This window comes from Zonotrichia albicollis, chromosome 10, assembly GCF_047830755.1.
Source record: "Zonotrichia albicollis isolate bZonAlb1 chromosome 10, bZonAlb1.hap1, whole genome shotgun sequence".
Classification (NCBI taxonomy): Eukaryota; Metazoa; Chordata; class Aves; order Passeriformes; family Passerellidae; genus Zonotrichia; species Zonotrichia albicollis.
The window spans coordinates 8,307,049-8,325,888 of NC_133828.1; the positions used below are offsets into that span (position 1 = coordinate 8,307,049).

At 37.6% G+C, this 18,840-nt stretch overlaps 1 protein-coding gene across 3 annotated transcripts in view; it reads left to right on the forward strand.

Moving 5' to 3' along the window:
• The window catches only part of DPP10 (dipeptidyl peptidase like 10), a 435,086-nt gene that overhangs the window by 312,305 nt on the left and 103,941 nt on the right, over window positions 1-18,840 (forward strand). For all 3 annotated transcript variants that reach the window (XM_005487922.4, XM_005487921.4, XM_074547941.1), the window contains exon 5: window positions 6,767-6,841. In XM_005487922.4, the coding sequence (XP_005487979.2) occupies window positions 6,767-6,841 (75 nt within the window). The remainder of the gene's footprint in view (window positions 1-6,766; window positions 6,842-18,840) is intronic.

Below are 18,840 nucleotides of genomic sequence, written 5' to 3' on the forward strand. Positions count from 1 at the left end.
GGTATTGAAAACAAAAGGAGGTGTTAGAGTTTGCTCTGTAACCTATGATGAGCTCGGATTTTGCAATATGTATGAGTTTAATTAACACTGTTATAAAAAGTGAATGTTTGAATCAATAAACCGGAGCTCGATGCTGATCAATGAAGATGGGTCTTCTCCCTTCACTTCAATACACATGGATCTTTTAGCTCAGGGAAAGTTGTCCATCTGGTTCTTTATTCTATCTCAGCTTCTCAAGCCTGTTTTACAAACATAAAATCTACTAGAAAAAGCAAGTACAGAGAAGATAGAAAATGTGTGTAGGGAACATTCTGGTATGGAACTTTCCAAGCGTGTTGAATTCTCTGAAAGAAACCTGCAGAAGTTTTACCTTCATTTCTCTGTCTTTAAAAAGCTGCAATAATTTTGAAAGTGGTAAGGCTTTTATTAGCCCTCAGTTTCACTGCTTTTGTGGTGCTTGTATTCAGATTCCATGCACACACCCTGACAAACACTCAGGGTCCTCTGGCACAAGTGAGTCCACTGGGGCTCCTCCAGGCTTTGGAGTGTGCATGATGGGATAAATTTTGAATCTGTTGATTTGTTTTCAATACCAGGCAATACAAGTGGAATTGTTCTCACTTTGTGAAAACTGTCCAGCTGTACTCTTCTAACCCCCAGTAATTCCTGACTTGCTGTGCCCTTTGATTTCTGTGCCTTTCCACAACTCTTTTGAAGCTCAAAGGGAAACTGCATTCATGGTGCACAGCAAACAATTACTTCTGAGTTTCAAACCTGTTTCCAGAGGCTTTAGAGGAGCACACCCTGCAGCCTGTTGTGTTGCTGTGTTACTGAGAACCATCTTTTACACAAAGATGGACAGGAAGGGCCTTGCTGCCTGCTATTGGTGTCAGAAGGTGACAGAGCAGGAGCAGTCCTGGCTCAGGGACCAGGACCAGGCTGTGACAGCCCTGTGGAGGCCTTGCAGCGAATGAGAGCTTCAGTCTGAGCAGAGCTTTTGGCAGGGACTATTTTGTGGTGTTTCACAGAGGGTTCTTCATAAACAGCCCTGCTTGTTCTCTTTCTTTGGATACCTTTTTTGTTTTGTTTTGTGCTCCCCACCACACCACCTTCCTCTTTTGATATGAAACTCAGTGCAGCATCATAATGCAATTACAGTTCTTTTGTTGATTAATGTAGATTTAATTACAAGAGTAGGTTACATGCTTGTATTTTAAGAACCTTGCATAAGAGATTAATGAAAGGGTGAATAATAGTAAATACCTTAAATAACATTATATAACCACATAAATATTAATAGTTGTTGCAACACTGGACATTTTAATGACCCACACATGTTGTAAATAGGTGATTATGAATATTGTAACATTCTCTCTACTCTCCTATGCTCCTCTGGGTGTCCAATAACCCTCTCAGCACAGCCTTTTCAGCAGAGGGGTTTTTATGAGGAAGGGTTTATTGTTGCAGTGCACCACTGTGCATCAGGGTAGGAAAGCCTGACAGATGGAAGGATTTTTCAGTCACTGTGGTTTGGTTAGGTGGTGGCCATTGATTTTTGTCCAAGTTTTGTCCAAGAAGGAGGTTTCACTATAAAAAATGTGAAAATATCAGGTTACGGCAACTCTGTGGGATTTCTCTAAGTACTATTCCTGGTAAGATTGTTCCTTGATATACTTAAGGGTTAACTATGTCAATTGTCCTGGCAAATGGAGAGGGAAAAACTTCTGTGATTGACAGGTTAGAGGTTATTGTCTATCAGTGAGGTGGTGGTGCAAACCTCATAGTTGGTTCATGTCTGTTTTTATATCCCACAGTTCCAGTTGGATTTGGGGAATTTAGTTCCTGTTTTTGAGAACATAGAAGTCAGTTGAGGTCATGGTTTTAAGGCACATTTGTCATTTAAACTGGACAGGAAACCTGAAGGTTAACAGTTCCAAAACCTGGCATTGCAGAATTTTTGGGTCTAGATTAACGACTCAGGTGACACAAGAAGCACCGCATTAAGAAACGTAACCTTGGAAACCCAAATTTTTCATCATTCCAATTATAGCACATTTTTCTAATTACAGCCTGTCTTTCTCAGAAGTTCCCTGTTTCCAGCCTTGCTCTTCTGCTGGGCTCCACTCTCTGCTACTTTCTCACGGTCCATGTTCTCCTTTCAGTCACAGCAGTGGCAGTGAAGGAGAATCCCATTGTTCCTGGACTGCCAGTGCCTCCCAAGGGAACTGTGACATCCCAAATGCCTTCTCCTCCTCCTGCAGCTCCTGTAATTCCATCCTGCCTGACTCCTTTTATGCCATTTGGCCAATGCCTGTCTGATAAGTGGAGCTGGATACCTGTGAATCCTGATGAACCCCCATCCCCTGAGATTCCACTACACCATCAAGTTAAATTTCTGATACAGATGTAGATGTGCAATAAAGAGATGTATAATTTCCTGGTTGCCACCAAGATCTAAAGCAAAATTCCTGAAGGTCTTAAAATATTTCATTCTGGATGAAAAATAACAATAAAACAAATATAAAGCCTAAATGTGTGTTAAGGGAGCACTAAAATGCTGGAGAAGGGGAATAACAGGAGTGTGGAAGATGAAAGTTTCTGGGGAAAATAGAAGCACAAAAAACTGAAACAGCAGGAGGGGTAAACCTAAAGGAAAAAACCCAAACCAGACAATTATGCAGACTCCACAACAGTGAACATTTCTTTAAATCAGTTTTAACTGTGATACATTATCTCGCTTAAAATCATCCAACTGAAAATATGGAAAAAGAAGACTGTAAAGTGTACATGTTACAAAAATATTTTTATAACTCAGGGCTAGACTGTATTACAGATAACTTCATCTGTTTGCTCTTTACCATGTTTTTGAAAGATTATGAATAAGGCACTGATTTAAATGTCATAGTAGTTAAAACCCACAAAACCAGTAGCCTCAAAATTTTATAGTATGTGAAAGATGAGGAGAGTCACCAGTACATCAGGAGCTCAGAACTAGGGTTTAAGAAAACAGGAGAAATAAAAAGAGCTGATACTAGAGGCCCTTGCTGAGGATGCAGAGCCTGAACCAAGCCTAAAATTTCTCTTAAACACCATCATAACAGTTATTTTTAACAGGAAAACACACATACATACAAAGTTAGAAAAAGAAAGAAATATTGACGTTGGAAATCAAACTTGGGAATATATTGTCCACTGGAATTCCATGTTCCATTTTAATCACCCATATGTAAAGATGGGAAAAGCCACTTCTTCTTTTCCATGCAAAACTATATTTTAGCAATTCCTGAAAGGTGGGTGAGAGCATGAAACTGGAAAGCTGAAGGACACAAGTCTGTTCAAATTCTGTCTTTTTGCCTGGATTTGGCTTTTACTGCTATGGTGGCAGTGAGACCACTGAGGTCATCACATCATGCATCACTGTCAGGAGAAGAATTAAAACTCTTATCACAGAAAGTATTTCAAAGAAACCTAGAAATACAATGTTTCATATGGCTAGACCTGATTTTACAGTCAGTGGGAGATTTGGTTGAGTGAGGAATGAAAGATCAGGGATAAGGACCATTTATGTGTGAAAAAGTGAAATTATGTCAAATACAGCAATATAGGAAAAGTGGCTGACAGGTGTGTGAATTAAGCAGGGAAGACAGTACGCATGTGTTAAAAAACCCTACATTTATTTTGTCTCAGAATTATGCAGTAGTGTGGACTGTAACCAATTCAAGGATTACAGCAATTTCTGCAGTTCAAATGTTTTCTGGTTGCATGGAGCTGATGTTTTTTATAGGGATTTCAACTCTTGATGGGTCTGGATAAAGGCAAACAAGGAAACTCCCTTCCCTTTTAACTTTATTCTGCCTTTGGAAAGGGATTAGGGTGTGCATGGAGTGCACAGGGTTGGACTGCCCCAGTCCCCAAGTGCTGATAGTGAGCAGGGATGCAGAGGGAAGCCAGCCCTGCTTCTGCATCCCTGGACTCTGCCTAATTAGGCAGCTCTGTTTTTCCCAGTTTTGGAGCTTATTTTTCCAAATTCCATTTCTTAGAGATCAAGCACAGCAAGCCCATAGGGTTATAGTCACATTGGGCAGCATTTAGGTCTGTTTTCCTTAATGAAGGCTAAATAACTCCTGACAAAGCAAGAAGCTTGAGAAATTGGGGATATGCAGACCTGCGGAACAGCCATCCTCCAGATAACAAGACACCTGAGGGTTTTTAATTCCTAGCGTATTTCCAATGTGGTATTTCCCAACACTTCCTTTTAAACTCAGAAATGTGTTCTCCTGAGAAGAGAATAAACCCTTGGGGTCAGAGTCCTCTCAAGTTTCTTTTTAATGAATAAATCTGTCTAACCTCTGTAGAAACTGGCCCAATAGATGCTCTCCCAAAGGTTTGTGTGGCATACATCTCATCTCCTGCAGCAAGAACTGAAACTTTATTTTAAGCCCTTCACCAGCTGGTCTAATCTCCTCAGCCATGGGGTCAGGCAGCTGTTGGTTGACGAAATCCCTTAGACATGTTTGAAAAGGGGGAAAAAGAAAAGAAATCTGTCTTTTGTTTTAGTGACTCACAGATCTTGCGTTTACTTGCAGGAGGAATGACTCAGGTGATTTAATTTTCTGCTTTTAATCTGTAAAGGCTTCTTCTGTGCATATAAGTAGGTGTTTGTGAATTAACTGCCAAAATTGTGCTTGTCTTTACCAAAAAAAAACCCCTTCAAAACCAGAATTTTAAGGAAATTGTTATCACTTCAAGTCACTTAAATCTCTCTGCAATTCTATTAGAATTAAATATCTATTTTATTAAAGGCTTGATTGTAAATCAAGCTTATATAAAAGGGCTAATAATATTTTTATGATAATTTAAAGAAATCAGCGTTGCTATCATCTTTGGCAATGAGCACAAGATTTCTGCTGGTATAACACAGCTTTATACTCCTTTTACCAATAATTATGCCATTATGCTACCAAAAAGAAAACTATTTTTCTCAAATCTCATTACCATCATTTTTTGCATTGAATTTACACCTTGTATCTGGAGGCAAATAAAAGTGTGCAGGTGAGTGCAAGCTGAATAAACAAGGTTAGTGGGATTCAAAAGACTTGAAATCTCAAATCCACAACACTCTGTACTTGAATATGCAAGTAGCTCTTGCTGGCATTGCCTGGCAGTGCCAATGGCTTGCAGCTGAGCTGCTCGGGTGTTTGCAGGAAGAGCCTCATTGCCTTTGTGGTGGCTCCATCAGGGAATGAGGTTCTTGCTAAATGTGTGAACTGGTAGGAGCTGCACTCCCTGGGAGTGAATTTGGAAAGTTGCCTGGGTTGTGCAGTGCTAAACGCTGAGGTACTGGGGCAATAATTAATAAACTGCTAGAAAGAAGATAAATTTCACATCTGAAAATATTTTCAGTGAAGTGACAGGAGATGGGAATGTTACTCACAGATTAGCATGGTCTCTGCTTAAAGATGATTAACTCCTAAAAGCAAATTTGGGCACAGTAGAACTCTGTTCTGGATATTTGCAGATACAGAAGGATGGTTTAAGGTGTGTTGTCTTTTTTTTTTTCCCTTCTTTCTCAAGACTGCAGAATTATCTTCTGACTTTTGATTCTGTTATGCTGCTGAATCATAGAGATTATCTTCAAAAATATTTTTCCCTTTAGTTTTTTTGGATAGCTTGATTCTAACTATATTAGAACCTTAGGAAACTGCGTGTAATATGTATACCAAAATATAGCATCTTTTCAGTTTATTGGAAGCTCTTTTTTTCCAGGTATAGCTCCTTAGCTACTCTGAATGTAATAGTTTGTGACTGCCTGCTTGTGTACCTTTAAACCCCTGCTGAATTCATTAGTTTAGTGGTGGGATTAGGCTAAGCAGAACAGGATCCTTAAGAAATCCAATAGTGGATAGATCTTGTCCTATGTAGCTGTTTTTATTTGTTTTCATTTTATGTTTTCTGATTCTATTATTTTTTTGGTGTCCTATTTTTTTTCTATTCTTATCTGTATTTTTCATTTCTTCCTTTTCCTTTCATTCTGCAAATAGATGTCTTGAGATTAATTTAAAATTACTTCCTTCAGTGCCCTTTAAAGCACATTCTTATCTTTCTCATGCAGTAGCTTCATTAACTTATTTCTGACATCAACTGACATCAACATTACCCCTTGATGAAATTACAATCTTGAATTCAATTGGGTGTCATGTAGTCTTGAGTGGATGTAAACCATTATTAGTTTTATAATGTTACCTTATGTTTCACTTTTCTCTCTACTAAGAATTTTCTTTATTTTAAGACTTTTGCTGTGGTTCAAGTTGTTTTGCAAAATGTTTGTATATGTGGTGTTAAAAGAAAAGCAGTAAAGATGTAGTGCACACCTATTCTTTTTATTACATATTATCTTTAGGGCCAGCCTGATGATGAATCTCTCCTTTAATCATTCCAACCAAAGTGTCTTTCTTCATTCTTTGGGAATGACTTGGTTATAGTTGTTATCCTTGAACTTAGTTCTTGTAGTGATGCTAGAAAAAAACTCATTGGCCTCTTATTGGTATTTAATGTTGAAGCCAAATTTGTCTGTTGCCATTGTGCTAATACCAGCTAATAAGATTAAGAATTATTTAGTGAGTCATATTTTGTGAAAATTACATTGGTTTTCTAACCAATTCTGTCTTGTGAATGAGAAATTCTTAAATGAGCTGCAGGAAAATTTGAGAAAGAGGATCTTATGCTTTTCTATTGTTAGCTAACTTTTACTGTTACTTCCTTGCAGGTAACCTTCAAAGCATCAAGATACTCTGTTTCACCAGACCTAAGATTTGTTCTTCTTGCATATGATGTTAAACAGGTAAGCCAAGCCTTCCTAATCAAAGAGCCTCTAAATCAAAACTCCAAGAACTTTGTTGTTTTGTATGTTTCATTTGTAATTCTACATGTTATGACTTGTGTACTTGATTTCTCTTCCCAAAACTTTCTGGTTCAATGATGGGGAAGTTTGTATTGACATGTGTGTGGAGGTGTTGCCTGGTTCTCAGGAAGATAAATTGCCATGCTGTTTTTGGCAGTAGAGGTTTTCTAACCCTTAAACTGCTCTGTTACTGCCTGTTTTTGTGCAATCCTATCTTTTGATATTCCTTCTGTTTTAAACAACTGCACTGGTAATTTATGGACTAAACAAAACAAAAGGTCTAGGCTGATTCACACAAGGGAATTTTTATTGTTGGCTTCAGGAGTCTGAAGTGTGATAGTCTGGATGCCTGTAAATGCAGTGTATTCTTTGTTTCTTACAGTATTTAGAAGTATTGGAGGCTATTAGATTGTCAAAATGAGTTTTGATCAATAATACTATATAGAGTTTTCTAAGATAGATCTTGTAACACAAAAAGGAAATTAAAAAAAAGCTTTCGGAGTTTTATGAATTTCTTCTGTGTATATTGGTGCTTGTATAAAAAGTGCTGCTAAAATATGAACTGCTCTTCATGAAAGAGTAATTCTGAATTGATGAACTCAGTGGTTACTTGAATAAGTTTGGGTTGTTTTGTTTGTTCTGACAGTGTTGATATAAAGTGATTTGTTAACTTGGTATTACATCCAAATAGGATTTTCATCTACCAGTTGTACTGGATTCCAGATCAAGCTTTCCTTACAATGTGCTTATATCAGGAGGTGCTGTTGTTCATTTCACTGTTTTTTTTGATGAATGGTTCCAGTTTATTCCTATGCTCCTTGCTACTTCCCTTCTTGATTGCTTCTTATTTTGTGGAAGATTTAATAATCCCTCATACTGACTTAAATTCTTCATTTGTTCTATTGAATTTTTGATTTTGCATGTTTTGATTTTTTTTCCTTTGAGATTTTCTTCTTCTTCTTTCTTCTCTATATACTAACATATATAGCTGATAAAGATAAATAAGAAAAATGTGAACATATCTGTCACACTTTATTACATCTAAATGTGTCAACACCATGATAAAGATGGTCCACTGACATGCAGGGAGCCCTCAGTGTATGCTGATTCTATCAGTTTGCAATTCTTTCTGTTTCAGTCTTGGTTTCATTGCAAAAAGAAACTTTTCTGTCCTTTCACAGTGAAGTTACATAGAGGAAAGAGTTTGCAGCATTTACATTTTCCATCTAGGGGTTTTCTTTGCTCAACTGTGTTGACAAAAAGAAATTAAAAAGTGAAATGAACAGGGGTAGGGCAGCAGTTTGTGGTGGCAGTCCTGGGTGCCTTTGGATGAGGCTTCTGTCACTTGGACTGGTCCAGCTGAGCTCGTGGCTGTCAAACCAGGAACGTGCCGTGCTTGTTGTGTCTTCTACAAGTGGTGGTCCTAAAACTCAAAATAGCTGGATGTTGTCACTCAGGTGTAAATAATCCCTTAGCTCCTGAATGTATTCCTTAAGGGGGAAGGAAGAAGCACCAAAAGTCGTGTAAGTCAATTTATTCAGATGTTGCAAAAAATGTTATTGTGAATAACTGGGGAAAGTATTTTGTTTTTTTCCTCTACATTTTCTGACTTTTGGGATATTTGTTAGACTGGAAAGGCACTTTTGTTTCCTCCAAATCTGTTGGAGGAAAGGCATGCAAAGCCTGTATATTTCGTCTTAACTAATGCTTCTGAATTACATCAAGAGTTAAGTTAGTGTTCATAATTCTTGTGGTTTAGGAATTTTTTTTCTCAGTTAGAGCCTAACTTAATGCATCTAGATGAGAGGAAATCTGCCTGTCTACCTTTCTTTCCCCCCAGCTGCTAAGTATAAATGATTAAATTTATTGACTATAAAATTAAAATCAATACTAAGCAGCATAACTTAATTGGAGAGTTTCCAATTAGTTTCAGTAGAACCAGGCCAGATTCTTTCTTCATGCCTCTTTTGAATGTAACTTTTTATGAAACTAAGGGTTTCTTTATTGTCAAAGTTACAGCACATGGTTGAGTCTAATAATACCCAGTTCAAGGAGCAATAAGTAACTTATATTAAGTATTTAGCTGATCTCTCCATCTGCTATAAATTGCCACAGATTTCTGAACCTTACTAGCTGTGTTTGCCCCTTATTTTCCCTTCTTTAATAAGATTTAGGTGTATAATTGTCCTGCAATGTATTTGATGGGATTTCTACTTTTGAGGACTGTGAAGAATTTGGGTGTTTAAAATTATAATGGTTGTTTACATACATCAATCTGTGCTCTTTGCAACATACAGTAATACAGCTGGAACAGATTTATTAATCAACAGTTTTATAAATAAGCTAGTGTGTTTCAGCTGAGCAGATTGGAGGGAAATAGAGACAAATACTTCTTCAAGACATTTTGTCATGAAATTGTAATTAGGAACACGGTTATTTTGATGTTTGGATTTTAAAATAAATGTTAAATTAAATAGTCTAATATTTATTTTACTGTTGTCAGCATTTTCTTTAATCTATTTTATGCTTGGACTGGCAAACTTTAATTAAATTTGCAGTTGTTTCAGCACAATTAAGAATATCCTCTATGCATAACGAAACATAAATCTGCATGAAAATAAGCCATCTTTGAATACAAAAGTAATAATTGGATCATTTAAATTATGCTTCATACACGGACAAAAACCATTTCATGTGGCATAGCAGCTGGTTTGGTGGAGCTCTATGAAAATATTATGGAAGAAAGCTCTTTTGCTGAGGGGTTGGAGGTGTTGTACATGGATTTCTGGATGTCAGGCTCCCTCCACTCCTTCCCAGCAGTCACAGAGCACAAGCCCTGGGGCTGGCTGGTGTTCCATGTTGGACCACAATGGAGTGGTGATTGTGGAGGTCCTTTCTGTGAGTTCTTTGCTGCAGCATTCCATCATTGTCCACACTCCTCGATTGCTTTTCACCAGTTCTCCAAGGTTTCTGAATTTCCCAAGCTCCCATGGCTCAGCTGCAGGGCACATGGTCTTTCTGTCTGTAGCTCACCACAATTTGGTTGGTGTCGCTGAAAAAGTCTCATTGTGCAAGGCAGCAGATCAGGAATAGAAACTGATTTGGGAAATGAGCTTAGACATCCTTGCTGGATGTCAGGCCATCCTCATTCTTCTGGGACAGTGGGAAGACAGCACCAGGGAAACTATTGTACCCATTGTATGCAGGGAGGGGACAGTTTTGCAGGGCTGTATCTTTTTGCTTTTCCTTTGAAGATTGTCACATTGAAGAATGTGACACTCTGGGTGACAGCATATCTAAGCCAGCTGAGATTTCAAGAGGAAAGATTATTTCACTGTTGCTTTCAATAAGGACTGTGTTAAAATGATATTTTAAACTTTTCTCACTCTTCTGGTAGTATAATTCACAACTACCAAAATCTGATTTATAGTTTTGATAGGGAAATGGAAATCAGACAGTCTGTTCTTGTATTAATGGTAAAGAATGGGGCAGTGAATTTGCAGAAGAGTGAGAATTAAGGTCCTAAGAAATTCTTTCACCATTAGGAAACTTTGGTGTTAACTTGGTATCACACCCCTCAGCAGACTGTCCCTGCTTGTCCCTGGACTCCACATGAAATGAAAAAAAAAGGTTTATTCCAGATAATAGTGAGTTTTTGCTCACACATCATGGGCATGTTCTCCCACTGCTCTTGCTGAAGCATAATTTGCCGCAGAAAAGCAAATGAAGAAGTAGATGAGATCATTTCCTCTCATCCCTCACGTGATTAAATCCTTGTGATTTTTTTTTTTTTGTCTCCCTGCAAACAAACTGTTCTTTCCTTTTCCCTGCTTTCAAAGCCCTTTTGAATGCCAAGCTTCAGGAATTTTTCTTACTTCATTTTCTTTTCTATTAATAGGGCATCATCTTCTGTTTTCAGTACATGATAATTATGTGTGAATTTTTTAGCTCTTGGTTCAGAAATGTGCTTAAAACAGATTAAAGTTCAGCTCTAGTTTAGAAGCATGAGCATTTAAATACTGTCTAAAAAAGGCAATATTTTCCTGAATTAGAACTTCAAATTGTAATCTTTTTTTGCTCGAGAATTTTAATAAAACAATATGTGTAGCTTAAAAGAAATAGATTTTAACACTTCTTATGGTAAGATCAGGATGAAGACTAACTCAATACTCTTCAGAAAGGAAGGGGAAAAATAATTTTAGATCTAAATGTCATTCATGTGGTAGAAATAGTTCAAAAGTGTATCTGAATATTTTCAGTTTAATGTATAAAAGACGAGATTCCAACACAGCATTTGAAGCAAAGAACCCCCAAGTTACTTTCTGCTTTGTGCTGATTCTTGTCATCAATTTGCTGCAATAATATCTATTTTCAGAGGATAATGACAGGGAGTACTGACCACGGTCCACACCCAATGAAGGACAAACAAGTGACATTCTCATCAAGCTTTTAGATTGCCTCTGGTACTGACTTACTCAAGTGCACTGAAAGGATCTTCAGGATTTTATCTGCAAATTAGGAGAATCCATGAGGGGAAGAACTCACTGAAGTCTTAAATTATGAGTATGTGTTCTGCATTAGAAGATTATCTTTCTTCCAAGCAGGTGGAAACTAAATGCTCAGTTGCTAGTAAACCTCTGGATCAGTGAAATTTATTTGTGGATTTCTCTTCTGAAAAAGTTAAAAGCTAAAGAAACTACCTTGCACTATTCTTATTTTTAATCACAACACTGGATTTAACATGTGCAGGTGTTTTCCAGATCTTTTATCCAGTGCTTGTGGAAGTCTGACTATGAGGAGCATTATCTGTGTATCAGCCAAGGCTTGGAAACACACATAACAAAGATGAAATGAAATCTGCCACCCAGCACATGGAAACAGCATTTTCTCAACAAGATTATTTCATACAAAAGAATAACAAAAGACCTTTTAAACCAGCAGCAATCTGGCCAACAATATTTTATGTAGTGCTCTCCATGAAGTAAAGATCTGATATAAAATTCATGCTATCACCTTTTCCCTCAAAAAATGCCTGTTTCTTTAGATAAACCTGTTTTTCATGTGTATTTCTGCAGGTCCTCAGGATAATCTTTCATCTCTCATTTGTTCATTTTGAGATGAGTCCAGAAGCAAATCATGCATGTGCACAGTCCTGAACTTACAAGATCGTAAAGAAAGCTGTGATCCTGACATGACTTTCCCATTCATCTTTATCTCCTGTCAAAAACAAGAAAGACCAATTTTTATCAGCTTTAGGACAGCAAGAAAAAAAAATAGGCAAGGATTTTTAAGAGAGATCCACCCCAAAATCTGAGCTTATTTATTACAAATAGTTTTTGTGATATATTTTGTTCCTCTCTTAGATATGACAACACTGGGTGCTTAGAAGTTCAGATATTGAGCAATTTGTGGAATTAGGCTGCTCAAATTTTTGCCTTTTCAAGGCTGTTGTTTTACTTTGAGTTGAAGTTTTAGATGGACAGAGTTTGGTAAAATAACAGCTAGGGCTGTAGGTTTTCTTGGCATAGTGCTCTTCTTTTTCATATATTTGACTTTATAGAGCTCCACAGCTAAGCAAGGCATTTTAAAGGTATAAAAAGCCAAGGTCTTTGCCTGAGGAGATGATGTGTTTTGTTGTAAAATCTGGCCAAACGAATTTTATGACACCATCTACTACCATGAATTATCCCTCAGGAGTGAGTATTCATGTGAATGCAGTGTGTCCCACTTCTATCCAGGATTTAATCTAAATTATGTGGCAAAATGCAATAGCAACCAGCACCCATAAATGGATGATGGGGAAAAGAGAGTCTGTTTTATGGTGAGAATCATGGACACTGATGCTTGTTTTGTATTTGTCTGAAAAACAGACCTCACCTTTTGTTCCTGGTGAGTTGTAGTCCTTTAAGTGCTGCCTTCAGTCCATCAGACAGGTTACTGCCTCTCCACTTAGTAGAAGTAGTAGACTTGTAAGTGGAGGATCTACATCTATCTGCAATTCTGTGTAAAAATTATTGTTGTGTTTGTGATGGGATGTTGGGGATGCTCTATGCCAGGGTGTCACTGTGGTGGCCTACAGGACAGGGCTGGAACTGTCACACATTTTTTCCTCTAAAAATAAAAAAATGAACTGAAAAGATGGGAAACTGGAGTACTACTTGGATGCTTGCACTGTTTCTTTACATCTAGTAAGGGAATATCTCTTGTCACATACCCGTCCTTATGCATCCCCTTCCTGTTTTTCATAAGGGATCTGTTGGTTCACATATGCAAGTTCAGCCTAGTGTAGCAGTTAAAAAAAACAGATAACTTTTCCTAATAAACCACATCAAGCAGCGTATTGCTGCTTTTCAAGTAGTTTACTGAGTTTTTCTCTTCCATTTATCCTGTATTTATACTTATAGGATTGCTGCTCAACCTCAAGTTTTAGAAGTAAGCAAAATAAATAATTCGAATTGAGGTAAAAGATGCCTTTTTTTTCCTTGTTCAGAGTTACCAGAGCTGAAAAATCTGAATTCATGTTTCAGGTTCTTGTTCAAAGCCAGTATTGAAAAAGAAGATTGTACTTTGCTGTTGTTCAGAAAGAATGAAGGCATTTAGCTTTTCAAAGAAAATGTTTATTGACAGAAAAACTATTTCTTTTCAATAGTATTGTCATTCCTATCAAGCATGAATACTGTTATTTCAGGAGGACCTAGGTGGTGTCCAGCTGAGTTTCTGAGATCCAGCAGCTTAGAAACTCAGTCATAACAGAAATCTGATTTTCAGAGTGGTTGTACTCCTACATTCCATAATAATCTGTGGGACTGGAATCCCACTGTGCTAATGCTATATAAACAGGCAATATTGTACTATTTAATTCATCAGTTCCCCTAATCTATGCACAATTTATTGTATAAAGCACAAGTTCTGCCTTCTACTGTGAAACTGGCAACTGTCCCATCCTCCCTGCTCCTCTTTTGTGCAGGGATAATGTGCAGAAATGACCCAGAAATGTCCTTTGCAGGTGAAGAGTTTGTCTGTCACAGCCCACTGACAGAAAAACCCAGAGTCTTAAAGATGTTGGGGTTTTCTCAACAAACAAAACAACCTTGTCGGGGTTGTTTTGTGATGTTTTTAATTCCACATATCTCTTTTCTGTGCTGGAATCACGTACAACTGAAAGGCAGTTATACACTGGTAATGTAGTGTTTGGGGGTTTTTAGAAGATGGTGTAGAAATTATTTTTCTTATCAAAATATGTGATAACAAGACTTCCTCAACAATGCTGAATTGAAAAAAAAAAAGCAAAAAAAAAAAAACCAACCAAGAGGCTGTTTTAATAAAAGAAAGACATGCAAGGACAGCCTGAATAAATAACGGGGCACGGACTGTTGGGAGCCCTAATTGGGGACTGTGTTAGTAGCTGTTAAAGGCTGCAAAAGCTGAACAGAGCTTTAATTTGGATTGAGATCTGCCAGAGCTCACCACAAACAAGACTCAACTGGTGCAACCACCTGTTTTTAGCAATTCTATGTTCTGTGCTCCTAAAAAATAAAATTCCCTACCTCTCTACCAAAACAATAAGGACTAAAAGAATATTTTCTACATCTTTCAGTTTGACAGGTTTTACCCTGAGCATGAATCATTGCTACTTCACCTGCTACTCCTATTGATTTCTCAAATACAAAAGCTGGCTCACATCAAATACTGTGAATAAATGACCTCTGAGGAGCAAAATCACTTCACGCGTCTGACTGTCCCCTTATGTTAAAACATTTTGCTGAAAATGCCATTTATGTTTTATATGATGTAGATATCCTCATGTTCTATAGTGACTAATTTCAGGCTTAACTTAGACACACTATTTTTATATGGACTGAAAATAAACAAGATGGAATTACCTTAAAAATATTCCTCTAAGCAAATGCCTGCAGTCCAGTTCATGGGTTCAATACACTTTAAAAAATCCATTTTAAACAATGGGCTTTTTTTGCTTTTATTTCATTTTTCATAATACTGTCTCTCTGAAATTCAATAATAATGTTTCTTACTGAGAAATGTGATATGCATTATAGCTTTCTCATTAAGCTTTTAAATAAGATACCATTAGTATTGATGAATGTAATCCCAAATGGTCACTTAATCTTAAAATTGTCATTGATCACACATTCAGAATTTTAGTCTTGCAGCCAAAATAGTACATATTGTCAGTAGTCATGAATTTTATACCAATAGCCATTAACATCTTTCTTTGTCTGCAGTGTTATGAATTAGATTTACAAACTAAGGGATGACTTAGTAATTTTCTGGGTGTTGGGTTTTTTCCTTAACATTTGCTAAAGAATCTTTTCAGATGTATTTAAATAACAATACAAAGAAGAAGCACACAGAAAGCAAAAAGGGTAATTAATACCTCTCCAGTCTGGTCCATGTTCTCATGCATCGTTTGACTGAACTCTGTCAGTGATGTTGTCCTGAAACCAAAACTTCCAAATGTAATCTGCACATCTTATTTCAGGTGGTAAATACAATCAAGCCTAATTGGACTGTGCATTTTCAGGGCCTGTTTGGGTCTAGATTCAGTGCTGATCCTGCTTTGTTGACGTTCAAGATCTTTCACTGTGGCTGAGTCTGAGTCAGCACCATCACACCAGGATCGTTCTCCCTTGAGATAAAGATTGCTAAGTTTTAAAAAAAACCCAAACAAACATTATATTTTAGAACAACTTCCAAGAAGGAAAGCAAATGTCAAATATGTACCCAAATGTTCAGTTTCATAAAGATTCAAATAATATGTAAATATTCCTTAAACTATTTTCAATAATTTTATCTATACATTTCTTTTATTAAGATTAGGTTTGTAATCTCCAGGCTTTTCCATGTCTTTGTGAATATTACAAATCTCATTCTTAGCTGCTCCAGACATGTGAACATTCTCTCTACATTCTTTCTGTATCAATCATGTTTGATGGGAAGAAATCCTGAAATATTTCTCTGCTGCAAAAATGAGGAAAATCAGAAAAAGGGAAAACCTAAGCTTTTACCAAAGGTTCACAATCACTTTTGCTATGATTAAGTATCAAACAGGCTGGCCAAATCTGGAAGCCAATTATTCTAAAATGTGAGAGGGGAAAAAACTAAATATGCTTTTCAATTATTCTGCATAATTCTGTCTCTATCAGCGGTGCATATTGAATAATAATTAAATTTTGCTTAAAATAGACAGGTTAGGGAAAAAAAGGCAGCTTGAAAAAAATCATAGCATGATCTCATGAATTGCAGCTTATTTTTCATTCTGAACAGCAGATTCCTGGTCAGAATAATAAAATACACAAACTGAAGGTGTAACTATGACATACTTAGCAAATGTTTTTACTCTTGAACAAGAGAAATTTTGTATTGTGTATTAACTCAAACTTTTTCAGCAAGGGTGAAGGGTCAGCCTTGTTTGCATGTTTTTCATAAGCAGAAAACACCCAAGTGTGTTGACATCTTAAAATCCTGGCGCTGTTCTGGAAAAAATCAGTCACATCTTAAAATCCTGGCGCTGTTCTGGAAAAAATCAGTCACTTCAAAGACAAGTTCAAGTATCAGTACCTGCAACAATGGTAAATGATCCAAAATATGAGGAAACTTGTTTAAAAACTGCCCCGTGGAGGATGTCTGCTCTTCACAAATGTAAAGGTCCTTCCAAGAAGGATCAAAAACCTAGAGAGTGCCATGGGTGCTCCCGAGATGCTTGTCACACTTCAGAGAACCAGTGCAAGCACATCAGAATTTAATTTTCTTCCACAGTCTCACACTTTCACTGCACAGGAAATATCATTAACTTTATTTTCAAGTAGCCAGCATTATCTAGCCATCAAGTGTTTATCACATCTGAAATTGATGAAAATGCAATTAAAGTCAATGGAACTTTTACTCTTGTCTCTAAAATGGACTTTTGGATTAGCCTTTGTCCACCTATCACACAAATGTAATAAAGTCATCCCCATAGTGTGACAGCAGCAGCCATGTGGACAATGAATGAGGCACAGGATTTTCAGCAGGATCTTGTAGAGGATTTATCAATGTTTGCAGCAGCTCATCTGTGCTGTGGGTTGGCCTTTAGGTCTGTAGATTGTTTATAACTTTGTGAAGATCAAGTCAATTGTTTCTCATGGTGTTCCCTCTCTTTAGGGACAGATGTGACAGAGACTTCTGACAGCTTGGTGCTGTCACTGTTATTTTCTGTAGCATTTGGAGTGCAATTCACTTGGCCCTGATGCACTGTCAGCTCGCAGTGGTTCTAATTGCCGTCTTCTCTGTCATTATCTTAGAGATATTTTAAAACTGTTTTCCTCCAGTGGAAAACTTCCTGAATGTGACCTGCATCTGCTTTTTGTGGATGCTGAGACAAGAGCTGATTCAAGTTCTTGTCCCTGTCAGCTTGGTGTGCCCATGGTTTCTCTTCTAGCCCTTCCTCTGCTGTTTGATGTGACACATGTGACTGTGCTGTGTTTAACATGTTTAGGAGGCTGCAGAGGGGAGTGTGAGCCAGGTTGTTTGTCGTAGACATCTTTTTATGAAAATCCTTTCCTTAGGATTTTTCCTTCAGAGAAACTGAGAGGCCTCAGAAACAAAATGCAAACAATGGTTATCTACTGCTGTGGAATGCAACAGGTGGATCTGTGATTGGTCTCATGTGGATGTTTGGATATAGTGACCAGTCACAGGAGAGCTGGCTCTGTCTCTCTGTCCAAGCCACAGGCTTTTGTTTTCATTCTTTCCTTTCTATTCTTAGCTTAGCTAACCTGAGATGAAACTTTTCCTTCTATTCTTTTTAGTATAGTTATAATGTAATATATATATCATAAAATAATAAATCAAGCCTTCAAAACATGGAGTCAACATCCTCATCTCTTCCCTCACCTGAAAACCCGTGACCACGGTCACAGTTGTTCCTCTGCTTCTCCTCCCTCTTGGGGAGCCATGCTTGGAGTGGTACCACTCCTACTTGAATCAGCTCTTCTCTCCTTGGGATTTATGTTCCAGGAGTAGAAGATGAACCTGGCCTTTGGTTCCTCCTGTGGTCTCCAGCAGCAGTGCTGGCCGGGCTCTCAGAGCAGAGGAGAGCAGCAACTCATGCTCAGAGCAAAGCACATCTGAACCTCAGCCTGTCCTCTGGTAATCCCTTGTCTCTCTGCTGTCCCCTGGGTCTGAACCGGGCTCTAACAATGTCTGCTCAGCAGCTTCAACTCACATTTATGCTCTGATGGAGGATTTATGCATTTGTATAGTTTATTCCTGAAAAATAAAATCACCTTTTTCCAAACTTATCTTGGAGGAGAGGTAGGAGGAAGAGTCTATACCTATGGCTAGATTAGCCTGGGAGGGGTTTGCCTGTGGAAAAGCTGAAAAGCTGTTCTTGGTTTGATGCTCTGTCAATTAGTAGCACAAGCTGTTGTATCCATTGATGGCTTATTTGTTTATAGATATATTCTATATAGAATATATAGATATATTTTATACTTGTTTATAGATATAAATATATTATAGATTGTCTCTACATTTAGATAATTTGCAGCTGCAATAGACTTCTATCTCTATTCCTTACTGGTATCTTGTAGACCTTGTGTTGTAAAGGTGCATCAAACCATTCCACAGAAAATCCTGAGTTGGAAGGGACCCCTGAGAATCACAAGAGTCCAATTCCAGTTTCCCTTGACCCTTTGAATTTCAGTCCTTAGGAAGAGACAGAAAATGAAGCTGGCAGAAGTAACGTTGTGTCTCCCTAGCAAATGATGCCAGTGCTACTTTATTTTAGTCTCCCATTTCTTCTTGAGTCAGCAACACTGACAACAGTGGAAGTTTTAGTACAGCAGCATAATGTAGATCTTAAAGGGCATGGTGTTAAATGTGCTTTTAGCTCATCAAAGTGTCCTTCAGGTTCAGGGCAGATCGTTGGTATTAATGTA